The sequence below is a fragment of the Papaver somniferum genome, chromosome 4, assembly GCF_003573695.1.
Source record: "Papaver somniferum cultivar HN1 chromosome 4, ASM357369v1, whole genome shotgun sequence".
Taxonomy (NCBI): Eukaryota; Viridiplantae; Streptophyta; class Magnoliopsida; order Ranunculales; family Papaveraceae; genus Papaver; species Papaver somniferum.
In genome coordinates, this window is record NC_039361.1 from 56,335,367 (window position 1) to 56,361,880 (window position 26,514).

General features: G+C 35.5%; 3 protein-coding genes across 8 annotated transcripts; 1 reads left to right on the forward strand and 2 right to left on the reverse strand.

Moving 5' to 3' along the window:
• Positions 1-11,485: 11,485 nt before the first annotated feature.
• LOC113275588 (caffeoylshikimate esterase-like) lies at positions 11,486-14,096 on the forward strand. The gene is made up of 8 exons (XM_026525122.1): positions 11,486-12,189; positions 12,265-12,294; positions 12,459-12,588; positions 12,701-12,847; positions 12,958-13,088; positions 13,171-13,308; positions 13,398-13,496; positions 13,619-14,096. Exons 1-8 carry the CDS (start codon positions 11,845-11,847, stop codon positions 13,838-13,840), a joined length of 1,242 nt encoding a protein of 413 aa, XP_026380907.1. The 5' UTR covers positions 11,486-11,844; the 3' UTR covers positions 13,841-14,096.
• On the reverse strand, positions 14,070-17,097 carry LOC113275589 (caffeoylshikimate esterase-like). Of its 6 annotated transcripts, none has more exons than XM_026525124.1 (9): positions 16,727-17,097; positions 16,354-16,563; positions 15,967-15,996; positions 15,455-15,581; positions 15,212-15,358; positions 15,000-15,130; positions 14,781-14,918; positions 14,545-14,643; positions 14,070-14,438 (listed from the first exon to the last, which is right to left on the reverse strand). In XM_026525124.1, the coding sequence occupies exons 1-9, from the start codon at positions 16,757-16,759 to the stop codon at positions 14,217-14,219; spliced, it is 1,137 nt and encodes a 378-aa protein (XP_026380909.1). In that variant the 5' UTR covers positions 16,760-17,097; the 3' UTR covers positions 14,070-14,216. The 6 variants fall into 6 exon arrangements, with proteins under 6 accessions (XP_026380909.1, XP_026380908.1, XP_026380912.1 ...); XM_026525123.1 differs by having other exon boundaries at positions 16,697-17,097; XM_026525127.1 differs by having other exon boundaries at positions 16,354-16,586; positions 16,727-17,095.
• A 495-nt stretch (positions 17,098-17,592) lies between these two features.
• Positions 17,593-20,722, reverse strand: LOC113275590 (cleavage stimulating factor 64-like). Its single transcript, XM_026525129.1, has 7 exons — positions 20,583-20,722; positions 20,373-20,450; positions 19,579-19,617; positions 18,963-19,484; positions 18,774-18,866; positions 17,966-18,160; positions 17,593-17,876 (listed from the first exon to the last, which is right to left on the reverse strand). The coding sequence occupies exons 1-7, from the start codon at positions 20,676-20,678 to the stop codon at positions 17,754-17,756; spliced, it is 1,146 nt and encodes a 381-aa protein (XP_026380914.1). The 5' UTR covers positions 20,679-20,722; the 3' UTR covers positions 17,593-17,753.
• Between the last annotated feature and the right edge of the window lie 5,792 nt (positions 20,723-26,514).

Sequence of the window (26,514 nt, forward strand, 5' to 3'; positions counted from 1 at the left end):
CCCCAATGTTAGAAGCAAGTAGAAATCATCGTGATACACGAGGATTGGGCTATAAGGGAATGGATGCTTCAAATATTTGCAAAGAGGTAAAATTTGTTAAAGCTACAAATTCTTCTCAACCAGAGGCTTCCACTAATGACAAAGATGCTCATATTTCTTGCAAAGAAGAAAAGTCTGTCAAGCCTAAGAATAATGTTCAACCAGCAGCAGTCAAAGAGAGCATTTCTGCTAATGTCAAGAAAGCAACAACGTTGAACAAACACAAGAAGAAGAAGAAGAAGAAGAAAACTCGTCGATCTCCAATGCAAGAGGATCCACAAAAATGTAACATCAAAACTCATACTTCGTATATTTATACTAAGCACTGTTATTATTGTGGTAATAAAGGACACTTGCAATGGGGATGCAAAGTTCGTAAGATGCAAAATGCACTTTCTTTTGTATCAAACGAATTGGCTAAGTTTTATCCTCATAAGAACTCAGATCGTTATTGTCCTAAGTTTAGGCAAAAAAATTATTATAATGATAGTTCAAATTGGCATATCTCTCGACAAGGCCATCTTATAAAAGACCCGAATATAGAAAGAGAAATAACTTTGTAAACGCAAAGACAAGATCTGATGTTCCAAATTGGAGAGAGGGTGTTTCGAAAAATATTCAAAAGGACAATGATCCTAATGGTATGAAGGAGAAGGCTGAAACTGCAAAATCCAACTCTAAATGGGTCCCGAAGTCCTCTATAGCCAAGAAGGGACCAAAATTTAGTCACAAGAATGACTCTCAGCTGTTAATTGTTGGTGACCATAATTAAAAGAGTCTTCTTGAAAGGCTAAAGAAAGAAATTATGTCTGAAATATCTTGTACTAGTAAAGGTTGTGATAATGACACTCTTCATCACAACTCAAAGAAGAAAAACAAGAGATGGAACAAGAGAATCCAAACCAAGAAAGAGGTTAAGAATAATGATTCCGTCTTAGTCACTCATGACGAACAAGACAAGGATCAACTCAACCCAACCTAGTTGTGTTAGAATGTGCATACTCACCTTGGTGCTCAATTTTTTTTGAAAGGTGAGGAAGCACATGAAACTGAGCACATGATCTCTTGGTTATTATATGACTAATTAACATCTTTAGGAGATTTCTTTTATTCTATACTCATACTTTCTCTATCTATATTTGAGGTTTTGATAGAAACTGTAATTGTGAGTTTATGATGTTGATATCTATTGATCATATATGTGTATCTCTTGTTTTTACGGTTAAAACGAGCCAAAAATCACTGAATTCGGACATCGTATGCAAAAGTTATGTCAAAAACAGTTTAGTGTTTTGATCCGTCACAAGTAACACTTGGGGTACCGATCCTAGTGATAGGTGCAATATGGGGAACCGGTCCTAGTGAGAGGTCCCCATACGAAGAAGTGTAAAACTGCTTTGCCCATAACTTCTTCTTCCGAACTTGGAATGACCTCATTCTTTTTGCGTTTTTTTTGCAATTCAATTCCTTATAAGATAAAGGTAATTGAAATAATTGATTCTTTATTAAATATTTGTGGTGTATTGCATTTTTGTTTATGGGATGTTTGATTTCGGTTTTCTAACCTTGATATTCGATCTCATAATATTGTGAACCCTTGTGGTTTGGGTGACTTTTTGATTTAGCAAGATTAAGTTCTAGCCCATGTTGGTAGGCTTTATCAAAGAATCATGAGGGGTTCTGGTAGAAAAAATATGTGAAAAAGTCACAATATGTTGAATCAGTTTTAGTTTAGCATAAAAGCATATGTGTTTCGACGGTTTTCAACTTTTGCTTGCAATTGTTAAAACCGATTTTCAACCGTTCTCTGGTAAAGGTTGGTTGTTGTTATTCTTTTATTTTTACATAAGGATGACAACATGATGATATTTCGATATTAATTCTCCCTGGACGAATATGCAATCATATTAGATAAGTGGATGCGAAATTCGAGGTAACGAGTTTGTTAGTTAATCGTTTTCCTGTTTAAGAAAAGCCCGAGTTTATTTCATATATATTTATTGCTTTTGCTTAAGGAAATTTCGGTACAATTGATGTTTATTCCATTATATGTGTATGGACGTGTGTGTGATTCAATTGGTTCCGGTTAAGAAAAACTATTGTTATCTTGCTTTATTGTGTGGTATCAATTGTTTAGGCTTACGAAATTTAGATGCAATTGCGGTGCTTTAATTTCCATGTTATTTCAATTGCTTCCGGTTGAGGTGAATAATTATGCAAGTTGATTTATTTGGTTTGTATGAATTATTTATGGCTTAACGAAAGAAAAGGTTTACGGGATGAGTTGTTTAGTCCAATTCGATTCCGGATAAGAGAAACTAAGTTAGTTTTGATCTTAGTTAGACTTATCGAAGTGAGGTTTCGGTTATTCAAGTCTAATCGAATGCGTTAACAAGAAATTCTAGTCAACTAACCTAGTACTTATCTTGTTTAAAATTTAAAGGTCTAAGTTTATGGATAATTAGAACCTGATGAGAAAATAGAGTTATCTTTATTTTGGTCTTATCGAATAAGCGACTGTTTTTGTACAATCGGTTTAGCAAAGGAACTAAGGTGCTTAGTTGATTTTTGGTTTGCTAAACTAAAATGGAAAAATTGTTTCGGACAATTGTTTCCTTGGTAACATATCAAAATAAAACTACTTGTAGTTTCGGTTTTGATATTGGTTATCAGAACATGGTGTGTGGAACCCTCGTGCTTAACTCTACAGGTTGCAAGTCTATTTTGATATTTGTAAGATTCTTTTCATGTTGTCCTTTATTTTTTTCGTTTCTTTGTCATTTAGTGACAAAAAGGGGAAGAAATATATGGAGTAAACAAGTGATACTGGCATTAATTTTATATTGATTGGTATCACTAAGGAAATGAACATATGTGCATAAACGTTTATCTAAACGAAAGAGTGAAAGCACATACTAAGGGGGAGTAACATATCATATTAAGTGGTATAACAAAGACGTGCAGATTGAAAATATACCTATCTTCCTTATAGTGAGTATTAGCTTTGTTATTATAATGTCAACAATGACATTTTTAAGGATTGAATGTATGCAGATTACCGTGTTGTTGAATTCGGGAATCAAGCGTATGTGTAATGAATTCTTGTAATTTGTGTATCCATATGATGTAAGAGTTTTATCACTAAAATTGACAAAGGATATTGTTAGAGCATAGCTCGGTTGAACCCACCAAGCGTTGGTATGTCAAGTTTGGTTGTCATATTTTAGTGAATCAAAACTCATGTTAAGAGTCGCTTGATTATGTACTAGAGTCAACTTCGTATAGGTTAGCTTGAAAGTATTAGGATATGAGAGTTTACAAGTATTGCGAAGACTTGAAGATGTGAAGAAGCAAGGATCTACAACGACAACATCATCCTTCCACTTGAGGTTAGTGATATTTGACTTGAACTGTTTCATTTCCTAACGTATCTTTCAAGTCGTGCATATTGAGACTTTATAATGGTCCATGTACCTTTCTTATCGTTCATTTCTACCTAACTTGATTTGTGTTCATGGTTCTTAAATTTTTAGGTTTGAAAATAATAGTTTGGGATGTTTGGACGACATGGTACACATACCAAGTATGCATAACATCATTTAAGATCAAAATCCAGGGGTTTAAGTACGCATACCCATTTGCTGACTGCTCCAGGATATGAAAATTCATTTGCAAACCCGTATGCATACTTGACGTCGATATTCGGTAAAAAAAAATTGGTCGTAACTTTTCGTACGTACTCGGAATGACCTCATTCTCTTTGCATCCTCTTCCTCTTTGAATTCTATTCAAAAATGTGATGAAAAATCCTAAATTTGGATGAGATGAGATTGGTATTTGTCCTGTATCTTCTTTTTGAGTGTTTTGCTCAGTTTTGTCGCACTTGTTCTACTTCTGTTGGACTTGGACACTTGGATTCTTGGAGTAATTCTCTTCTAAGCTCATTTGTATCTTTTACAAGAATGATGTTGGTGAATCACAAAGAAGAAAGTTCAATAATGGGCAGTAGTACGCATTGCTATGGGATTCTTGAATGTTCGCAATTATCTTTGTGAACTATGATGCATGGTCTTTAATGACTTTTTATGTTCTTCTTTGTTAAGAAAATCTATTTACACGCCTTTGGTAACCACTCTTGGTGTAAATCCATGCGAAAAGATTGATTTTACCTTCCATGGGCAAAGATTGTTTTTGCAGTATTAATCTTTATGGTTTTTGGATATGCGTGTTTGCGTCCGTGAACTATTATTGTCCCATACGATGTCAAAAGTTATCTCTTTCATATGTCGATATGCATGTATTGATACAAGATCAATGAAATTTTGACAAATACAAAAGTTAAGCCTATTATGTCATTTATTGATGGAAGATAGGTTAAAATCTTTTATTGACAAGGATTATGTCTATTGTATGTCATTGTGCAAATGGTGATGGAAAATAGAACGAATCCTTGTATATTCCGCAGTATTGATCTTCCCTGATCCATATTTTTATGTTATATTGTGAGGCTCCGTAAGTTCTCTTATGTCAAGCATAATCAATTAAATTCATCACTTTTTATGGTTAATTTAGTTGTGTATTCCGATTGGATTATTTATGGGTTCTCTTGTGATTAATAAAATTGAGTATGTTTGGATTCAAATTCATATTCGTATGTGATTTGTTATGTCCAAAGAAATCCTTCTTTTCTTTCGAAATTAAGGTCGCTCTTGTTGTTCTTTCGGGAATGACATATTATGGAGGAAAGTTCTTAAATGAACTTGTGCTTAATTGCCAAGTCTTTGTGGGTAGTGCGGCTGTGGAATATTATAGGGGTTATGTTGTATCTTTAAACTCCTTGATGAATGCATTTAGCTTCGTCTTTATGATTGCATCTAAACAAGTTGATATATGATTTTTTTTGGTCATGAAATATCTCTTTTGGAAATTTCATTAGGATCCCGTTTTCTTACCTTTGCCAATTTTATTGAAAAAAATGGGGAGAATTAATATGTAGTTCACACTACAAATACATATGGTTTTCGGATCATTATGTAAGGGGGAGTGGTTTCCATGTGAAATGGAGTATTGACTAAGGGGGAGTGATATATATCACCATAGTATTGTTGTCAAAGTTGTGATACAATTGAACTTTGATGCTGTGTACTGATACTATGACACTGTATAACAATGATCGAGAATTCTGTTTTCTCATTGTTATAGCTACGGATTTTCAACGATGATGATGCTGAACTTACAACCTTTGGGATCATTGGAGTACTTGGAAGTGACGAAGATTTCGAGTAATGTTGAAGATTAGACATGTGGAATAGGAGCAACAAAAGTTTATTTATCTTTTTTGTATTCCATATGTATTGATAGTTTTGTCGCTAAAATTGACAAAGGGGGAGATTGTTAGAGCATTGCTCGGTCGAACTCGCATGCGTTGTTATATCAAGCATGTTTGTAAATGTTAGTGATCAAAACTATAAGTCTTGATTTCTATTCTACTATAGCTGAGTCTCGGGCTAGGATACATTGGATCATCATACAAGACGAAGAACTACTCAAGGAACTGGTGGAAATTCATCGACAAAAAGGTATATGGAGACTTGAACTTATCTATCACTCAAAAGTCTATCTACTCTATCTCCTATCTTGAGACAAAAGTCGTTTTTCTATATAGACTTTGATTATACATATTTGATATTTCGAGCCGAGTTTATCTCGCCTATCTATTTCTCGAAATATGTGTTGGTAAGCTTTCGCTTTGGCCAAGTTCATCTTTACCTAGTGACAAAAGTCATGTTATGTTTCAATCACCTTGAAAATTGCTTTGACGAAAAATGGTTTGTGAATAACAACTATATAATGTCCTCTAAGAATGTTTCAATGATTGAAATGAGAGTTTATATTATATAACCATTGTTGGATATAAGCATTGTTGTGGAAACACATATATGTATAAGTCCTTATTCCTTGAACCGAAGTTTGCGAACTTTGTTGATCAAGAGAACCGGAACAAGAGTCGTGAACTCAGTCCGCGAACCCAGTCCGCGAACTTGAGTTGGTTATATCTAAAGACGATTGTTTGTGAACTCATGTTTATATAAACTAAGGAATGCTAATTGAAAACCGTGGCTATAAAGTTCATGAACCGATTCGAGTGAATTAAATCGTTTTTGCTTCGATTGTGTCTTGCATAGTTACATAAGATTTCCTTGCAATTGAACAACTCGCTAACTAGTTCATTTGAGTCACTTGAACTAGTTATGGTGAAGAAGAATATGGTTGATATAAAAGTTCTCATATGGATAACCATTTGGTTAACTATTGTTGAACCATCAAATGTACATGTTTGGGTACGGTTACACAAACCTAGAAACGTGCATTTCATTTGTGTGTAACAATCTAGGTTTTTGATCTAACAGTTGAAAGATATTAGCTTGAATCTAATCAGGTTTTTCATCTAACGGTGAATATTGAATGCTTTGTTACCAAGCTAACATTGATTGCAAACCCTGATTTGAAAGACTATATAAGGGATAACTCTAGCAACTGGGAAACCTAATCCCCACACCTTACATGTGATACTAGTTGTGTAAGCTAGAGTCGATTCTCCTTTAACCGTTGGTTTCTTCTCTAAAACCAGGTTAACGACTTAAAGACTTCATTGGGATTGTGAAGCTAGACCAATACTACTTTCTCGTAGTTGTGTGATCTGATCTTATTGTTTCTATCTTACGAGTACAATCGCAAACATTGGCTTGAGATTGATATCTCCGACAGGCAAGATATAAAAATAGTCACAAACATCTTCGTCTCATCGTTTGTGATTCCACAATATCTTCTTTCTCCGCATCGATTAAGATTATTGTGAGGTGATTGATAATACTAGGCTTTTCTTCGGGAACATAAGTCCGGGTTATCAATTGGTTCATGTTCACCTTGATTTATCAAAAGACGGAACAAAACTCGTAGGTATTTCTGTGGGAGACGGATTTATCTATTACCGTAGACTTTTCTGTGTGATACATATTTGTTTATTAAAGTCTTCGAATTTGGGTCGTAGCAACTCTTAGTTGTGGGTGAGATCAGCTAAGGAAATCAAGTGCGTAGTATCCTGCTGGGATCAGAGACGTAAGGAGGGCAACTATACCTTGGATCAATGTGAGATTGATTGGGGTTCAACTACATTCCAGACCGAAGTTATTTTGTAGTAGGATAGTGTCTGTAGCGGCTTAATACAGTGTGTGTTTAATCTGGACTAGGTCCCGGGGTTTTTCTGCATTTGCGGTTTCCTTGTTAACAAAATTTTGGTGTCTGTGTTATTTCTATTCCGCATTATATTTTGTTATATGATTGAAATATCACAGGTTGTGCGTTAGAATCAATCAATTGGAAATCCGACCTTTGGTTGTTGATTGAGATTGATTGATACTTGAACATTGGTCTTTGATACCGTTCAAGTGTTTTCTCTTGTATTCAATTAGACTCGCATAATTTTATTTTCTTGAGTAAGAATTGAATCGATAAAGAGAGATATTAATTCTTTCATATACTTTTATCTAGATTGAGTCTGACTGTCTAGTTGATTCTCTATAAAGTATATTGGAGTTAGTCCATACAGATTTCTAAGCGAAATATTGGGTGTGGTTGTACCCCCGTTTTTTCAATTGGTATTGTTATTCATTGCATATCTTTTGAACAACCAATATGTGTGATTAGTATAACTGTTCATGACTTGTTTGTGTTCTTGGTAAAACTATTTACAAAGGCATGACTTATGTATTGGTATGACTTTTATTAGTGAAAACAATCTTAAGTAATCACCTGAGATGGTATGATCGAATTTGTGATTTTATGTCTGACCAAATATGGGTAAAGGGGAACCGATCCTAGTAAGAGGTGCAGTACATCACAAAAGGGAATCGATCCTTGTATGAGGTGCAGCAGGTCTATAGCAGAAAGGGGAACCGATCCTATGGACATGTGCAACACGTTTTTAGGCAAAGGGGAACCAATCCTCTGGACATGTGCAACACATGTAAGTTGGATACCATATATATGTGGGGAACCGACCCTAGTACCTAGTCAACCGAATTTTGGAAAGCTAGTGTGACTATGCACCGTACTCACATGGAAGGTAGAACCGAAACTTGTTTTGGTAGAACCGTTACACTCATGATTTTTGATTGAATGTTATTTGATCAATCACATAGTTCTTGAAAGTCGGATGAACCAATTCTAAACTTGTTTGGAAGTGTGGCAAATTGGTTTCAAGGTTGTAAGTACGAAAGAGGACATACTTTGAACATGTGATGTGAATGTTTATTTTTTAATTGTTCAAAGTTATTCCTTAATATCTAAGGGAAGAGAATCCCAATATCGAAAAATGAATAAGTTAAGAATCTTTTAATTAAGATTATTAATTTTATTTTTAGGAAAATAAGAATTAGTAATATGCATTTACTAATTAGAGATTTTCTGAGATATTCCGATCATTATTTTTGGACAGAGCATTTCCAGGAATTATGGAAACCAAATTTGTGCTTTAATGAATATCTTAAGAATATTTTTGGTTTTGTAAATTCCTTGGTGTCCAAACTTCCTAGTCTATAAATACTTGAAGTTTGCATTCTAGCAAACTAATCCTTCGTAACAGAATGTGCTTCTACTGGTGAAGCCTCCTATTCAGGGAGGAGAGTAACCTAGTTAGGCGAAATCTCTTACGACCGCTCGGTTTAAAGTCTTCTTTGGGATCGAGAAGCTCCATTAGTACCGTTGGTGGGAAACTAGGTAATTGCGGTTTATCTTTTGTTTTCGATTGATTTTATTGACTAACGGTGGTTGAACTTTGATTGCACCTAGTTTATATATGCTTGAGGATCTTCTCTTCTGATATAAGATTCACTCAAACTAGTTCAGAGTTTCGACAGGGATCTTTAGACTGTTGTTAGTTCTAAAGACGATCTTGTGATAATCCATTGTTAACAAACTCTGTTCTGTGCATGATTGATCACAAGAGATTCAAGTGATTGTGTACAGGTGTTTATTGAAGATTTAAGAAGATTTGAAGACAAAGAAGAGTTTGGAGATCTGATTTGTGGTTCATAATCTTTGGTGTGCACAATACTTGTTTCGGTAAAAAGATGATCCAATTAATAATCGGTTTTATCCTTGTGATAGAATTGGATTGATTAATTGAGTATATCGGCATCAACACAATTCTTTAGATTAAGAGTGTTGATCGCAAAATCTTAACGATTATGTTGGTAATTAAACATAAGATAGATCTAAAGACCTGACGAAGGAGTTTATGTTAAGATAAACAGAAGAGCCTTTGTCCAACTCATATCACTTGGTTGAAGAGAGTTGTTACCAAACAGATTTGTCGTTCCTTTACTGTTTGTAATACGAACCAAAGGAATTGATCCAAGTACGTGGCTTATTTATAAGATGGAGGTGTGGGAATACAGACGGAACTAGGTGAACTATAGGTTTAGTTGCTTGGTCTCAACTATACGAAGTTAGATGTAATTTTGTGTAGCGGCTTAATCCTGAGAGTAAAAAACATAAGAGAATGATCATAAAAAAAAAGATAAGTAATGTTGGGAGCATTCTTGTAGACCTTAATGCCTTCAACTAAGCCTTTAATAGTCAGGGAGTCTATATAAGCCGATAAAGCTTCAAAACAAATGATATACAGGTAAGGAGAGAGGGGAAATGATATATAGGTAAGGAGAGAGAGGGGGTCTCCTTGTCTCAACCCTCTCTCCGGACTAATTAAACCAGATGGGACACCATTTAACAAAACATGATTATACATAGTGGACAGACATTGGTTGATCAGTTTAATCCAATGGTCAGCTAGACTCATTTTAGTTAAAACTTTCTCAAGGAAAGACCATTCTAGTTTATCATAGGTCTTGGACATGTCAAGCTTAATGACAGCAATGCCTTCTTTCCCTTTATAATGGTTAACAGTCTAGATAACCTCATTAGCTAGAAGAATATTGTCAGAGATACTTCTTTTTGGGACAAAAGCACTCTGATTTATGAGATCAGATTATTCATAACAGTCTTTAGTCCATTGGTCAAAGTTTTAGGCAAAATATTATAAATGAAATTACACAGTTATATGAGTCTATATTGAGAGACCAGCTCAGCTATGGGAACTTTAAGTATCAAAGCCATATTAGTGTGGTTAAACACTTAGGCAATAAGCCCAGTTATAAAGCAAGTGTACGTCATATGAATAACAACTTCTCTAACAGTATTCCAGTGATTCCGGTGGAACAGGCCAGTAAAGCCATCAGGGCCTAGGGATTACTTCCCTCCCATCTTAAATAAATTATTCTTAATCTCTTCGGCAGTTAGAAGATTAGTGAGGTGTAGGTTACCTTCATCAAAGACCTCGCAGGAAGTTCTTGGAAAATTTCATCCTGATATTGTTGGGATGAGAAAAATAGAGATTTTTGAAATAATATACAAAAAATTGCTTATACTATCCCTATCAGTTAAGGTAGTACCGGTAGAATCTTTTATCCGACTTATTACATTTCTCTTTCTTCTAAAAAGTGTGAATCAATGGAAATAATGAGAATTCCTATCTCCTCCCATGAGCCACACCTTTGTAGAATTATCCTAATCAGCTCCTTAAGGTTTTACAAATACTCAAATCTGACTCTGAGTCTAGAGATAGAACTAGAGTCAGTTGGGTTGGAATTTTGAATTTCAACTAACTCCTTTGTGGTAGTAGAAATGTTGGTTTTAATATTACCAAAAGAGGATTTGTTCCAGTCTCTATGACTTCTTATTGTGCTTAAGAGTTTAGCTTTTAATTTATAAGCTGGAGAGCCCGGAACATTGACAAACTAAGAATTAGATATGATATCTCTACAAGTTGGATCTTCAATCCACATGGCCATAAAGTGAAATGGTTTAGGCATACAAATATCTTCAAGATTAAAACCAATATGCATAGGACAGTGATTAAAAGAGTCTTTAGGAAAATTATTAACACAGAGGGATGTTCGGCAGTTTGGTTGATCAAACATCTATCAAGTCTCTCAAAGATAAGATAAAGGCCATGCTGCATAAGCGAATCTTGGACCAGAAAAGTCGTGATCATGCAAAGCAAACACATTACAAAATTCATGTGATTATAGAAATCAATATCGTCAACCTCTAAACCACCATTCTTATCTCCAGTACCTAAAAGAACAATGAAATTACCTACAAAAATGACCGGCTCACTAGAAAATATAGGTGGCAAATTACATTGACTATCCCAAAAAAAATTGTCTAAGACTGCTATTAGGTTCACCTTGAGTATCCGCAACCCGGATTTAATATGCTATATATACTTAAATATTGGAGCGCAGTGGGTTTGTTGGAAAATTCCGAAAAAGAAAAAGAAATGCTATGCCAAATTTGACAGGCAAATCTGTCGTCACAAAGATTAAATCTCCATCTGGATGTTAAGCATGCATAATATTAGCGCTTGCTAAAATGTTTGTTCAAGTGTGATTGATACGATATTAGCGTTTTGCTCAACTGGATCCACATCAAAAGATTGTCTGACGACTAGGCGGATATCTACATTGCGTCTAAAACTAAAAGCTGATACCAACACTAGTAGGGAATACTAATTGACCGATCCGACGATCAAAATCTCTTAGGAGTTGATTGTCTATCCCCCCATTTATAAATCGTGCCAAATAGCTTAGCATATTTGGCTATTTGGGTGTCATTACTGCTGCTGCTCTCATAACAGCATAAGAGTGGTGGTTATATTTGATTTGTTCTCTTAAGTTTCAGTTTATGATCATGGCGCTCTCTCGTCAACCTCTCTCCACAAAGACATCAAATTTACTTAGCTATGGTTCCGATTTTCTCCATGGAGAAGCAAACTTCCACAAATTTCCCAGTTTTCAATGCAAAACAGACAGATCACTAAAATCAACTTTTTTGGTTGACCAAAAAAATCATCAGTTCAGATCAGTGATAACTATGGCAAAAAATAAAACATTTAAGAAAATGATTGGAAATGTAAGTGACGAGTTGAATGAGATTGCATCAGAGAACTTGGATTCTGCTCCTGCTCGAAGACGGGTGCGATCCGCTTTCACTGAAGTTCAGCAACAACTTGATCATATCTTGTTTAAGGTTAGAATCACGGATCATACTTCACCAACCCTCTTTGTTATCTTCTTACTAATGGATTCAACTTTCATTGAATAGGATTCTCCTGCCGGGATCAGAACAGAAGAGGTAATAATCTCTTATCTCAACAACTTTTATTATTATTATTATTATTATTATTATTATTATTATTATTATTATTATTATTATTCTTTTTCTTCTTTTATAAAGTTGAGAACTTTACTAAAGTGTACAAAAAAAAATAAAAAAAATGGGGTTTTCAATTGGTACAGTGGTTTGAGAGAAATTCAAAGGGTTTACAGATATTTTGCAAGAGCTGGTTACCAAAATCTGATTATCAAATGAAGGGTATTGTTTATTTCTGTCATGGTTACGGTGATACTTGTACATTCTTCTTTGAAGGTACATTTTTTTTCTTTTACTAGAGCTTCATTTCAAGTGACAATAATACACTGTGAAGACAGGAGAGGATGGGGTTTAGATGATGCTAAATGTGGGGGTTTAAGATTTTCAGGAATTGCTAGAGCAATTGCTGGTTCTGGTTATGGAGTCTATGCAGTTGATCATCCAGGTTTTGGTCTTTCTGAAGGCTTGCACGGCTACATATCGAGTTTCGATGATTTGGTTGATAATGTCATTGAAAGGTTTAACATTATAAAAGGTTTGGTACTAGTAGTGTACTACTGATTCAAGGTATTCCGAAAATCTTGTAAATTTCGTGTAGCGAAAGAGGTGTGAGTGTTGATTGTTTCATGATATGTCTTGCAACAGAAAGACCAGAAGCGAAAGGATTGCCTCGATTTTTATTAGGCCAGTCAATGGGAGGAGCCGTTGCTATCAAGGCTCATCTAAAGCAGCCAACTGCTTGGGATGGAGTCGTTCTTGTTGCTCCAATGTGTAAAGTGAGCAAACTTACAAGCTTTATTCTTTTAATTATGATTATGGAAACATTTCAGTAACAATTGTGCTGTTGAAAAACCGTAGATTAAAGATGATATGAAACCATCGCCAGCATGTGCAACGGTCTTGACTCTCTTGTCTAATGTACTACCGAAAGCAAAATTGGTGCCGGAGAAGGATTTGGCGGAGTCAATGTTCAGAGACCCCATAAAAAAGAAAATGGTAAGTTGATTGGTGTTTATTTAGTTAAAGCTTATAGAAGTACGAGTAGTATGAAATCCTAATGGCGTTCCAATCCAACCATTTTAAAGGCTGTCTACAACGTGATCTCATATTCTGGTCGAATGCGACTAAAGACTGCAGTCGAACTCTTGAATGCAACTCAGGTTATCGAGTCACAGGTAGATAAGGTTAGTTGTTTTTGCGATCTCTGAAAGCTCTCTCAAGATATTCTTGATCTAGTGGGTCTAAAATTAGTTGTGAAACAAAATTCATCCTGGTTAATTTCTTAATGAAGTTCCGTTTGTTCTAGGTTTCATCTCCATTGTTAGTTCTGCACGGAGCAGAAGATAAAGTAACAGACCCATTAATTAGCAAGTTCTTATATGAGAAGGCTTCCTGTAAAGACAAGACCCTGAAGCTATATCCAGAAGGTTATCACTGTATTTTAGAGGGCGAACCTGATGAAAGGATTTTAACAGTCCTTAAAGATATTGTCTCTTGGCTTGATTCTCATTCTCCGCTTGTCAAGTAGACTTCAGCTGTTTTCTTCCATCTATTATCATGAATTCATCTTATGCGAGATCAGATCAGTTCCCTCCCTTCTATCGGATGTTGTATTTTACTTTCTCCCTACTGTGTTCTATGTCTTAGCCATGTGTTGCTGCTCTTGCAGGAATATAAGTACAACATAAAGTGTTCCTTCGGTTAAAGCAGTTATACCCAGTCGAATAATGTTAAGCATTTGTGTACTAACTAATTGTGAAATTGAAACTGCATTATTTAAAATCAACGCCTAGGTATATACTCTATCTTCAGAGAATAAAAAATAACTTCACTTGGATAATTACAGCATCTGGTGGTGTTGGATTATTGTACAGAAAATGAAAGAATGGAAATATTGGTCAACACTAGGTTTTGTTGATGGTGAGCTCATCTAGCCAACATATGATTTCATTAAATACTTCGAGTATACTATCATCTGGCTCACCTTCAAGAAGAGAATGAGAAGCATTCTTAATTAGATGAAGTTTTTTGTCCGAACTTTTTGCTTTCTCATACAAAGCTTTGCTAACAGACGGATCAGTTACAATATCACCCTCCCCATGCAAGATTAATATAGGCAGAGAAACCTGCAAAGCATTACTTGTGTTGTAAGCTATATGACTTCATGGGTCAGGTCCTCTAATTTAGAAGATAACATTTATGCCACCGAAGTTATAACAGGGTATTTCATACCTCTTCCAGACGACGTTCTATTTCATCGGTAGTCCTAAGCAACTCTAGAGCAGTCCTTAGCCGTGGTTTATCTCTGTATGCAATGACATTATATTTTGCCTGCATTCATCAAAGAAGAAAAAAGTTGCCAAAATTCAACGAAATGCGTGTGATTTGTATATACATATTATCCCAGAGAGCAGGTGGATTTGTGAGACAGGCAACAAACTAATATGGAATAGCAAGAATAGACCTACCAGTTTCCTCTTTTCCAAGTCCCTAAATGCCATCTCTCCTATATCCTTTTCAGGAACCAATTTTGATTTGGGGAGGACATTTGTTACAGCGATAAGCAACTGTTTCACCAATAGTGGGGGAACCATATCTTCTGCAATCTAATAAGAAAACAGTTAAATTAAATCCCAGTCTCGCTGATGAATAAGTCGCAACAAATAGTTTTAGGTTTATGGAAGTACTTTACACATTGGCGCGACAAGAACAGCCCCACTCCATGCATTTGGTTGTTTTAGGTGCACCTTTAGAGCGACTGCTCCACCCATCGATTGTCCAAACAGGAAACTTGGCACATTTTGGGACTCCATACTTTCTGCCATACAAAGCCACCCAAAGTCAGCAGAGAGATATTAATTAACACATTCATAAGCTAGCATTTCAGTAACTAGAACACCTTTAATTTTAGAATAATGCTCGATGACATCATCTACAAGTCCGTCGAAGCTAGATATATAGCCATGAAGACCTTCAGAAAGACCAAATCCAGGGTAATCCATAGCATAAACTCCATATCCAAATGATGCTAACTTCCTAGCGATTCCTGGAAACGGTAAACGGGAATCAGTAAGTTTTGAGTTATTTCTAAAAACAAGGATAGTATAAAACTTGACAAACAAATTGACAGGAACTTACATACCTTCAAAGAAAAATGTACAAGTGTCCCCATAACCGTGACAGAAGCAAAGAATGGCTTTTACAGGGGATGTCTGTGGAAGCCAGCTTTTAGAGAAAATCTCGATTCCTCTAGCATTCACCTCATACAACTGTAGAAAAAAAGCTTCCAAAATGATCAACTTCACATGGTAATGCAAAATCTTAGCTAAGAGTTTCAACAAGTATCCCCTATTGATTTTTCCCTACAAATAAACGAGGACATCGATCTAACATTCTAACATATAGATAAAGAGGTGCGAATAGCAAGTTTCTTCCCAATTGAAGTTACTTTAGCCCTTAGGATTCAAGGTGTGAGGTTTTTCAATTTTTCTAAACTAAATGGTAGGTGGTCCAAACTAAGAAAGTTGTTATCTTGATATCTCACATGTGCATCTTGATACTGATTTACATCTTTAGATACTCTACTTTACCATCGCAGAATGAGGAAACGAAAAACGGTGTAATTGAATGCTAATGTACTCATAAAACACTTACCTCTTTCGTCTTCAAACCATCATCTTTGAACTGAAACACAACAAAAAGAACATGATTGGCGTCAACAAAGATTACCAAAACATGAACATTCCGAATAACGATAATGCACCACAAAACTCGTGAAGTAAACAATCAATTTCAAAAGGAGCAACAACATAAATAGTTCTTAGCAATGTAGCTGGTAATAGTAGGTCCAAGGATGAAAAATTGAGGTTAAGTATTCGCAATTTCAGAGTAATGTTATCTATGTAAGTTTTCTATTAAGGTATTCTAATTTACTCTGTCTCATTCCAATTATTCAGATGTGTTTTCAAGGAAAGGCATCTCTTTTAATCGAATACAGTAAATGGAAGATGACATTAGAAATAAAAAATTGCAAACACAAACCTTAAATAAGCAATGATCAATTCCAAGCTGAATATCTTTGAATACTTCACGAGAACGACGCCTTGCAGATACATGATCCAGATTAGAGTTTATAATTCTTGATAACTCATCATCAATTCCATCTATTTCTATCCTCGGCGCCATGGCGTAGCTAATGTATCTCCTCCTCCTACACGATACTGATGATGATGCGACGCGTAACCCTAAAATCTAAAGACACAAGTATTCAAAGGCTTCACCTTTGAAATCGAAAAACCTCTCTTAGAAAAAAGCAAATTAATTTTTTGTTTAAAGGAAGTTATCATGATGACGTAGATATTGCTATATAACTACTATATATTACCGTACGATGACGAAGAAGAAGATAATTTACCCAGGCGGAAGTGGAAAACTTAGTACAAGCCATTTGAGTTGGTTTTCCGAATTTGATGACGAGGAGGAGTTGTCTGAGTTGAACTGTTGAAGTATTCAATTCAAACTGTAATTGTTTCGGAGAAGAATTCAATTCCAAATGTTATTCGAATCGTGCGACACAGAGATAGAAACAGAGAATCTAACTGGTGGTAGTTTGTGTGGTTGAAGATCAATTTAATGTTCTAGATTTAGATACGTGATTTCATGATGATGATAAATTAATAATCATTAACTTGAATCCAACTAGAAGAAAATGGAAAGAGTGTGTGTCTTTTGCACTTGACTGGCTGATCGCGAGATTTCGAAAATAGACGAATGGTAGTTGTTCAATCCATGTTTGTTTGTTTAATTGTTACGTATGACACGCACTTTGGACCCGGGGAAGGATAGCAGGCTAGCAGCCCTGGGGTCGCAACTTGTAGGTGTTGTTCTCTTGCCCCCACATGCGGGGGAGGTTGCGAATTGTATAATGTTGATGTTTGGAGGCAGAGAGGTGTTCTCTTGCCCCCACGGACGGCTCGTGACCCCATTAATATGGGTTGGCAGTCCTGCAAAAGGTCCTTGGATTTTGAGGATCCTAACGGGGTCTTTGGATTCTCCTCGGATACATCAAATCCGAGGAGAAATGCTTTGCTTTTGGACACTGGAATTGTGAACTCAACCCAAGTATGGCAGTATGCAGTTCAGTGCTAGATGGAATTTTCATCAAGCAAAAGGCATCTCTCTACTAATGTTTACTAGTTATTAGCATTCTACTAGAGAAGAAAGGAAATAGATCCCATATTTGAAGTACAATGGAAAGAAACATAAAAAGAGGACAAAAGATGAAAGAAAACTGAGAATATGGAACCCAATTAATATTAAGATATTATGCAGAAAGCATTAAACAAAGAAAATAAATCAGAAGTGTTTATCCATTGAGGCACCAACTAAAATTTGTGATGCTGATCCACCTACGCAGAACAACAATAATTGGTTGGCTACAGCTACCGCAACATTTGTTGTAATTGGAGTACTTGATGCCTTTGTTCTGGTGGAAGAAGGTTAATTTGTTCTTGTGAAAGGCTCATAACCTGTTGAAGGAGTGCCTTCTCCATATCAGCTGTCAACTGCAACCAAATCGAGAGAGGGAACAAATCAATAAATGATAGAACCAACATTAAGATGGGAAGAAAGGTAGCTAAAGAGAGTTGGTTACATTTGGTGGGCGAGAAGGGGCCTGATTTCCCATCTGAGTCTGACCACCAGTCATTGGTGGGCCTGGAAGCTGCAATCCACCTGCTGAATTATCTTGTAAACCTGGTGGCATCCAAGAAGGGGGTCGGTTGTCCACTTGCATCGAACTACCAGCTTGACCACCGTAGTCTGGACCTAAGTGCATACTACCTCCACCCTGAAAAGAGAAATAGAGAATATAATTCAGAAGAAAGCAAGCCATAAATGAGCAGCCATATCAAAGGAAAACAACTGTATACAATTTTTAAAAGTGAGAGATATATGGAATAAAGATGAAAACTATAAGAATTCATACTTTCACAAAACAGCTTTGCCGTCTGATGGATTTAAAATTATGAAGCTCTATGAACACGGCTTGATTAAGTGAATGAGAATATACAAAATGAAAACAAAAAACAATTCATGCCGAAAAGGCGCTATCAATCAAACCATACAGACAGGCACAGGACAAATAGTGCGTCTCTACATACTATATTTGCTGAAGGGAAGGGAGACATGTGAGCGTGTAACACAAATATCAAATTTGTACACTTCGACATATTTGTAATCAGTGTTATGTCGACCATTAATAACCGTCTACTAACAAATAATTGGTGGAGGTCCCAAACAGGACATCAGCTTAAAGATGCAGCACTACCTACATAGAATAAATCTAGAGATGTAGATCAATAGTAGGTGCGCATTTAAGTCCAGCACAGAATATCGGTACTCCCAATCGTAGCATCAAATACCAATTTTAAAGTAAAAACTGTAATGGTAAGTACACGTACCTGATATAGTGACTGAGGTGGTGGATGACTTGGCAGGGGTGGTTGTCCCTGTGGAAAAGAAGAGCCAATGCTACCAGAAGGTTTATTTCCTGACTGAAACGCTCAAAAATTAATTAACCTTCATCAATTTTCCGAGCAACACAAGCAGTAAAATGAGAAAAAACTTATTCATTTTGGTCAATTTCTTACATTATATGAAGGCTGTGAAAGATGGGGCTGAGACACACCAGTAGGCTGGTAACCCATATGAGAACCCATTTGTGAATATCCCTGATGCTGGTACGGTTGCATAGATGGTGGCCTAGGTTGTGATGGTAATGGTGGCTGCGGCTGCAAGTGAGAGATACCAGATGTGTGTAATGTCTGCTGTGGCTGGCTGGAGATAATGGGTGCTTGCTGAGGTTGAAGTGAGGGAAGCTGATGAGGAGGCCCCGAATTATGCATCTGTGACGGGAAGGACATGGAGGTCATTTGTCCACTTGGATGTCCTTTTGGTTGCTGCAGCGACGGATGGGAATGTGCCGGCATGGTCTGAATGGAAACAGGTGGGAGGGGGAAAGATTGGTTTGGTTGCTGCTTTCTAGCTGGAATGTGGTTCTGGGATGCACTTGAGTGATCCTGATGTGACTGGGAAACTGAAGGATTAAGCTGCTGACTTGACTGCACTGGTTGTTTAGGAGGTTGTGACATTGTCTGCTGGATGCTTGGCATCTGAAAGACAAAGGAAGTCAACAAAATATAATTAACTTCACCACTACGATCAAAACATTCCACCAATATCATAGAAAAAAAAGCAAAGACATACCACATTTGGGGGCTTCACCATTCCAAGCATTATTTGTGCCTGCCAAAAAAACATAACAATAACGGAAAAAAAAACGTATTAGTGCTGATGAATGGCACTCCGCGCTTGAACACTTTAATTGGTATCTAGTAAGCAGAAAAAGAACGTATCCTAAAGTTCAAACATTTACAAAAATTAAAAAATAGAGAGAAATTGCAGCATAAACACACCGACTTAACCAATATCTACATGCATATATCTTGGTAACAAATGACATATACCCTAAACAGATGAACCTTAAGGTCCTTAACTTCATAGCATGGCTTCTTTTCATTTCTTTCATCTCTATGAAGTTTTTTGCCCTATTCCTTCAGTTGTAATTGATAGTTATCTTTTATCACATCACATTCTACATCTACATCTCTAAAACTTTGCAATGACCACTTAGCTAATTTCAAAATCTGTCTTATCCGTTTCTTTCAAGACTTTGATCTTCAGTTAAATGTTTTGGCCACACATCCATAAGAAGGGGGAAAATTATCTAACTCTAAGAAGCAATATCAAATTATTTGAATATAAGACATTGCATTGTATCCTCCCTGTGATGCCATTCACACCAAACCAATGTACAGATACAGGAAATTGTTCAGCAGACAGATTATAGATAATTATATCAAATAGAATCTCATTGCAGATCAAATGATTGTGCCCTAGTACTACTTTTTAACTATGTTCTTATACTCAACATCATTAAACAAACCCTAATTGAAGAAAACAACCTACAACTAAACCTCAGAAAAGTAAAGAGGAAAAACCTGAAAAAGGGCTTTAGTTAGGGCAGGATTTTCAACAAGTATTTGCCTCGCTTGCTGCTGGTTTTGCTCTATCAGAGTCTGTACACATCAAAATCAAATGTTGTTAGTGTTTTTAATTTTCTTAACGTGAGAAAGTATTTCAAAACCTAAATTTACATAATTGTTGAAATTAAGAGAAAAATTAAATTAAAAAAAGAAAAAGGAACTTACTTTCATCTGAGACATGATTTCATAGAGTTGATTCTTTGACATTCCAGCAAGGTTTGATGAAAAACCATCGCCTGATAATTGCTTTCCCGCCATCATCTTTACTCTCTTTCTCTCTAGAATCAGAGTAAAATTTGGGCAAAATCCCTATTCTGTCTGGGAGATGAAAATCGTATTTGTACCTGCGGAGTGTGGTGTGGATCGCGCTTCGGATACCCATCTAGGTAGTTCCAGGATATATGCTTTAATACCCAAGTCCAGGCCCATAAGCTTCATTTCTATATCAATTTTTCATTAGTAAGATTTGTGTTGCCTAGAATCTCATATTAGGGTAACTTTTGGTAACATTTGAATTAGGTTTTTTTTATGCTTTCAATAAAACGTATCTTTGTTTTATAGGGATTTTGGATTCAGGTTTTGTATATATTTCTCTTGATCGCCTTCTAATGGCTGATTGTTGTCATTATGGAGAATATAATAGCCGTAATGGCTCTTTATTAACTTGTGATGATATACCCATGTATATTGTTAACGACGATCTCCTCCGACTTACGTAGATATCTGCAACTTAAAACAAGATCCAAGGCTACTAGTTCTAACGGTGATTACAGTGTTATGTGTTAATTACTCCTTCCTATTGGAGCATCAAGATTTGAAGAAGTTATCCAGATAGTTGAAAAGGATTCCAAAAACCATCCTATATGAATATGTATTGAATACTTTTAATGTATATTTTAGAACTTTTGGATTTGGGGAATTCATTAGATATATTTTCTGTTATTCTTTGTTCATGATATATGAATTTCTGTCACTTGGTGACATTTGATTAACATGAATTATTATTCCTTCAAAAAAAAGAACTATTGTTAGAGCATTGCTCGGTTGAACCCACCAAGCGTTGGTATGTTAAGTTTGGTTGTCATATTTTAGTGAATCAAAACTCATGTTAAGAGTCTCTTGATTATGTACTAGAGTTAAACTTCGTATAGGTTAGCTTGAAAGAATTAGGATATGAGACATTACAAGTATTGCGAAGTCTTGAAGATGTGAAGAAGCAAGGAGTTACAACGACAACAATCATCCTTCCACTTGAGGTTAGTGATATTTGATTTGAACTGTTTCATTCCCTAACATATCTTTCAAGTCATGCATATTGAAAACATAAATGCGAAGCATATATGAACTCTAGATAGACATAGTATTAAGGAATACAATACGAGGTTTATTGCTTAACCATTAAACTTTGTAGATAAGACATCGACATAATCATTTGAATGTTATTGTGATTATGTACGGGTATGAGGTGAGGATTTCATCCTAGGGAACAATGTTTACATGTGTTCTAAGGAAGTAAGTTCATAAACTTGTTTGTGGACCGAAAAGGAAATTGCCAGGAGTTATTGGTTTGTTATTCATTGCATATCTTATGAACAACCAATATGTGTGATAGAGTATAACCGCTCACAACTTGTTGTGTTCTTGATAAAACTATTCACAAAGTCCTGACTTTTGTATTGGTATACTTTTATTAGTAAAACCAATCTTAAGTAATCACCTGTGGTATGATCGGATTATGTCTTCCTTAAGGAAAGGGAACCGATCCTAGTAAGGGAAAGGGAACCGATCCTTGTAAGGAGTGCAGTACATCAAGGGGAACCGATCCTTGTATGGGGTGCAGCAAGGGGAGCCGATCCTATGGACATGTGCAACATATATAAGTTAGATACCATATATATGTGGGGAACTGATCCTAGTACCTAGTCAATCGAATATTTGGGAAGCTAGTGTGACTATGCGTAGTACTCACATGGAGGTAGAACCGAAACTTGTTTTGGTAGAACCGTAAACCCATTGAGTGATCAATCACATAGTTCTTGAAAGTCAGATGAACCAATTCTAAACTTGTTTGGAATTGTGGCAAATCGGTTTCAAGGTTGTAAGTGTGAAAGAGAACTTACAAAGTAAAGATGTCGACAAACTTTGAACACGTGTTGTGAATGTTTATTTCTATAATTGTTCAAAGATATTCCTTTACGGCTAAGGGAAGATAAACCAGGATCGAAACATAAGTAAGTTAAGAATCTTTTAATTAAGGTTATTAATTTATCTTTGTAGGGAAATTACAGAATTTAGAAATGTGCATTTACTAATTAGATTTTTCGAGAGATTTCGATTGTTATTTTTGGACAGTGCATTTCCAGGAATTATGGAAACCGAATTTTTTCTTTAATTAATATTTTCGGTTTTGGAAATTCCTTGGTGTCCAAACTTCCTTGTCTATAAATACACGAAGTTTTCCTTTCTAGCAAACTAATCCTTCGTAACAACAGACTTCCTCTTTTGTCTTTGTTACTAGTGTAGACGCCTATTGGAGAGGAGAGTAATCTAATTAGGTTAAATCTCTTACTCCGCTCGTTTTAAAGTCTTCTTTGGGATTGAGAATCTCTAGCGCGACCCGTTGGAGGGAAACTAGATAAATGCGGTTTATCTTTGTTTTCGATTGATTTGGTTGACTAACGGTGGTTGAAATCTGATTGCACCTGGTTTGTTTATTTTTGAGAATCTTCTCTTCTGATATAAGATTCACTCGAACTAGTTCATAGTTTCGACAGGGATCTTTAGACTGTTGTTAGTTCTAAAGAAGATCTTGTGATAATCCATTGTTAACAGACTCCGTTCTGTGTGTGATTGATCACAGGAGATTTAACTGATTGTGTGCAGGTTTTTATTGAAGATTTAAGAAGATTTGAAGACAAAGAAGATATTGAAGATCTGACTTGGGTTTTATAATCTTTGGTGTGCACAATACTTGTTTGGGTAAAAGAGGATCCAATTAATAATCGGTTTATCCTTGTGGTAGATTGGATTGATTAATTGAGTAGATCGGCATCAACACAGTTCTTCGGATTAAAGGTGTTGTTGGCTTAATCTTAATCGATTACCTTTGGGTGATTAAACATAAGATAGATTTAGACCCGACGAAGGAGTTTATGTTGAGATAAACGAAAGAGCCTTTGTCCGACTCATATCACTTGGTTGAATAGAGTTGATACCAAACAGATTTCTTGTTCCTTTACTGTTTGGAATACGAACCAAAGGGATTGTTCCAAGTATGTGACTTATTCATAAGTTGGAGGCGTGGGAATACAGACGGAACTAGGTGAACTATAGGGTTAGTTACTTGGTCTCAACTATACGAAGTTAAGTATAATTTTGTGTAGCGGCTTAATCCTGAGCGTATTCAATCCTGGACTAGGTCCAGGGATTTTTCTGCATTTGCGGTTTCCTCGTTAACAAAATCTTGCTGTGTCATTTACTTTTATTTTTCGCATTATAATTGTTTTATTATAATTAAAGTATATTACACAAACGTTAATTCCTATTTACTTGATAAGCAATCCTATTGTGTTTGGTCAAGTCCGAACCTTTATATCAAGTAAACATACTTCGTTGTTGTATTGTTTCGATCTCGTATCTATAGACGATCACACGAAGTGTGAACCGATTAGTTGTATTATCTCGACTCAGTCCATAGACAATCACTTTCGGAGAAAGGACTTATAGGTAGGAAAAGTTTTAGCTTGAGGTATATTTGGGTACCCTCACCTTTACAATTGTGCTTGTGATGGCACAATTTATCAAATTTGTCGAACCATGTAGATTAAGGAACTAGCTACTCCACTATGGGAAAAGTCATCAAGCAAAATAAGAAAAAAACTATGGAAAAACAAATTTAGTAGCCCTTAATCTACTTAGCGACATAGTCTATGTTGTGTAAATATTTCTATTAAAAAAGGCGATGGATAACAACCTTCTATTTCATCTCATCAAAGTTATTCAAATGATTTAGGTACGTCCATATTATTAGGCATGTCCAATTAAAATGACTTGCAAGGATAAGAACTTAATCAAGAAATGACTTGCATTTTTATTAGATTTTTGCTTTAGCTAGTATTATCTATGTTTATCTCTTACCATTTGGTAAGTTTTGGGCACCATTACGGTGGTTTTCTTCTCTACTAGACATGTTTATCTCGATTTTAATGATCATTTTTGGTTACTATAGGTTTTATGATTACTAGTGGTGCTTCCCATTGGAGAAATTTTCATCTTTTTTGTTTCTGGCGACGAAATCTTCGCCGGAATCTTCATTTTTGAATTATCTGGGGCGAGATCTTCATCGGAGATGATTTTGACGACGACATCTTCATCGCAAGTTTTAAGAGATTTGAGCAAATCACTCCAATTTTAGGAGAATTTCTTTATGAAGAAGAAAACCAAACTAAATGGTTGGAATTCAATTCTAAAAAAAACCACTACTCCACTGATTTAATCGGTTCTTATTCATGCTTGTATTCATGTTCCGCTAATTCTTCTCTTCCTCTTGTCGGATTTTATGGTATTGTACTTGTATGACATGTTTTTTGTTACTTTGTATTCTATAATTTTCCGTTTTAAACCAAAGAAAAGGTTCATTTGTTAAAAATAAAAATGTCTTGCATGTCCAAAATAATAAATGTAGTTTTATTCTACCTACTTAATACTATTTCTTTTATTGTAATTCTATTTTCAGTTAGTGAAAAAATTCAAGAAATAAAACTTAAACACAAAATTTTAAATTCCGAGTCAATTAAATTACTAAATGTTCCATTTCAAGTTGATGTCGGTGGTGACCTTGATCTTAATTACTAAAGATAACGGTTAATTTTCTTCAGGCGGTTAAGGACATTGAAACATTGTTTGAATCGAAAACTTATCTCATATATAGTTTTAAATTCGTCCAAGGATCTTATTTCCAATATTTCCAATATTTCCTCAAGTTCACCCTTTCTTTAATTTATTTTTCAATGTTTACTTGCATTCTTACAGCTACATATTATCATAATGCTTTGTTGATTAGGATGAAACAATAACTCAACTGAGAAACATTATGGCTGTGAGGGTATTCGGTTTCTTCGCAGACTTTCTGATGAATACTAATCCAAATATTGTTATGTTCAATAAAATCATATGGATATATAACTTTTTGTAACCAGTAATGTCTTCTTTAATAGTAAAATAAACTCTGATTTGGGATGATGGAACTTGAGAGGATCAAGGCATCTTTCAGAAAAACTGTGTGGAAGTTAACGGAAGATTTGAATATATACACACACAGAGAGAGAGGGAAATATTTGTGTAGGATTATAGGTGTGGATAAAGTGTGAGTAGAATAAAATGTAGTTGTTGGATGATATAGCAGTTAGCGTTTGTATAAAGACCTAGCGGTTTACTCAGTGCCGCAGAGAGGTCAAGCCAGTGTCGCTAAATCATGGCTCTATAGCCAGGAATATAATTTGACAAGCAGTAAACACTTTGTCGTTATACTCAAATTTTGAGTAGAGAGTTTGTCAAATAGCCAACGCCATAGTGGCTTCATAATTAAGAAATAATCAGTTTGTTGATTCCACGTGAATTTCCCTAATGACCCAATAACTTATTTGATTCACGAGCTGTTATTAGTTGGCCGCCAATAACAATAGCATGGTCCCTTTGTCATTTTCTGACTTATAAAGACTATGAAACATCTGTAATTATACTCTTTTATATATGTTATAACCTTCTATTCTTTCTCAAATTATACCTTTTCAACTCTTCTCCAATCTTCTCTAGTACTCTAAATTCTCAGAACACTTTTGCTGATTTTCTTTTGCTTCACCGAAAATCAGTATGTCATCTTAGAAAACTTTAATGACAGATATGTAAATGCAGTATTCGTAGCTTCGCTTGGGCCATTGAGGACTAGCATCAACAAAACCAATTCGGGAGTTTTGTCTTTGATGGAAATAATTGGAGGTCCAACCCAGACACACTTAAAGTATTAGAGTGTAATACTCCTGGTTGTTTAATAAGGTAACGACCTTCCAAGTACTTATCACCAACAATTAACGAGTTG

Bases quoted from the DNA above. Each gene is read 5' to 3' on its own strand.
- LOC113275588 (XM_026525122.1), top strand. From the start codon at position 11,845: ATGATCATGGCGCTCTCTCGTCAACCTCTCTCCACAAAGACATCAAAT. The intron at 12,190-12,264 runs GTTAGAATCACG...TTCATTGAATAG, and splicing joins TTGATCATATCTTGTTTAAG to GATTCTCCTGCCGGGATCAG. The intron at 13,497-13,618 runs GTTAGTTGTTTT...CGTTTGTTCTAG, and splicing joins TCGAGTCACAGGTAGATAAG to GTTTCATCTCCATTGTTAGT.
- LOC113275589 (XM_026525123.1), bottom strand. From the start codon at position 16,759: ATGGCTTGTACTAAGTTTTCCACTTCCGCCTGGGTAAATTATCTTCTT. The intron at 15,582-15,966 runs GTAAGTGTTTTA...TTTTTTCTACAG, and splicing joins ATGGTTTGAAGACGAAAGAG to TTGTATGAGGTGAATGCTAG. The intron at 14,919-14,999 runs GTACTTCCATAA...TTTTCTTATTAG, and splicing joins TTGTCGCGCCAATGTGTAAA to ATTGCAGAAGATATGGTTCC.
- LOC113275590 (XM_026525129.1), bottom strand. From the start codon at position 20,678: ATGATGGCGGGAAAGCAATTATCAGGCGATGGTTTTTCATCAAACCTT. The intron at 20,451-20,582 runs GTAAGTTCCTTT...TGATGTGTACAG, and splicing joins AAATCATGTCTCAGATGAAA to ACTCTGATAGAGCAAAACCA. The intron at 18,161-18,773 runs GTACGTGTACTT...TTCTCTTTTCAG, and splicing joins CACCTCAGTCACTATATCAG to GGTGGAGGTAGTATGCACTT.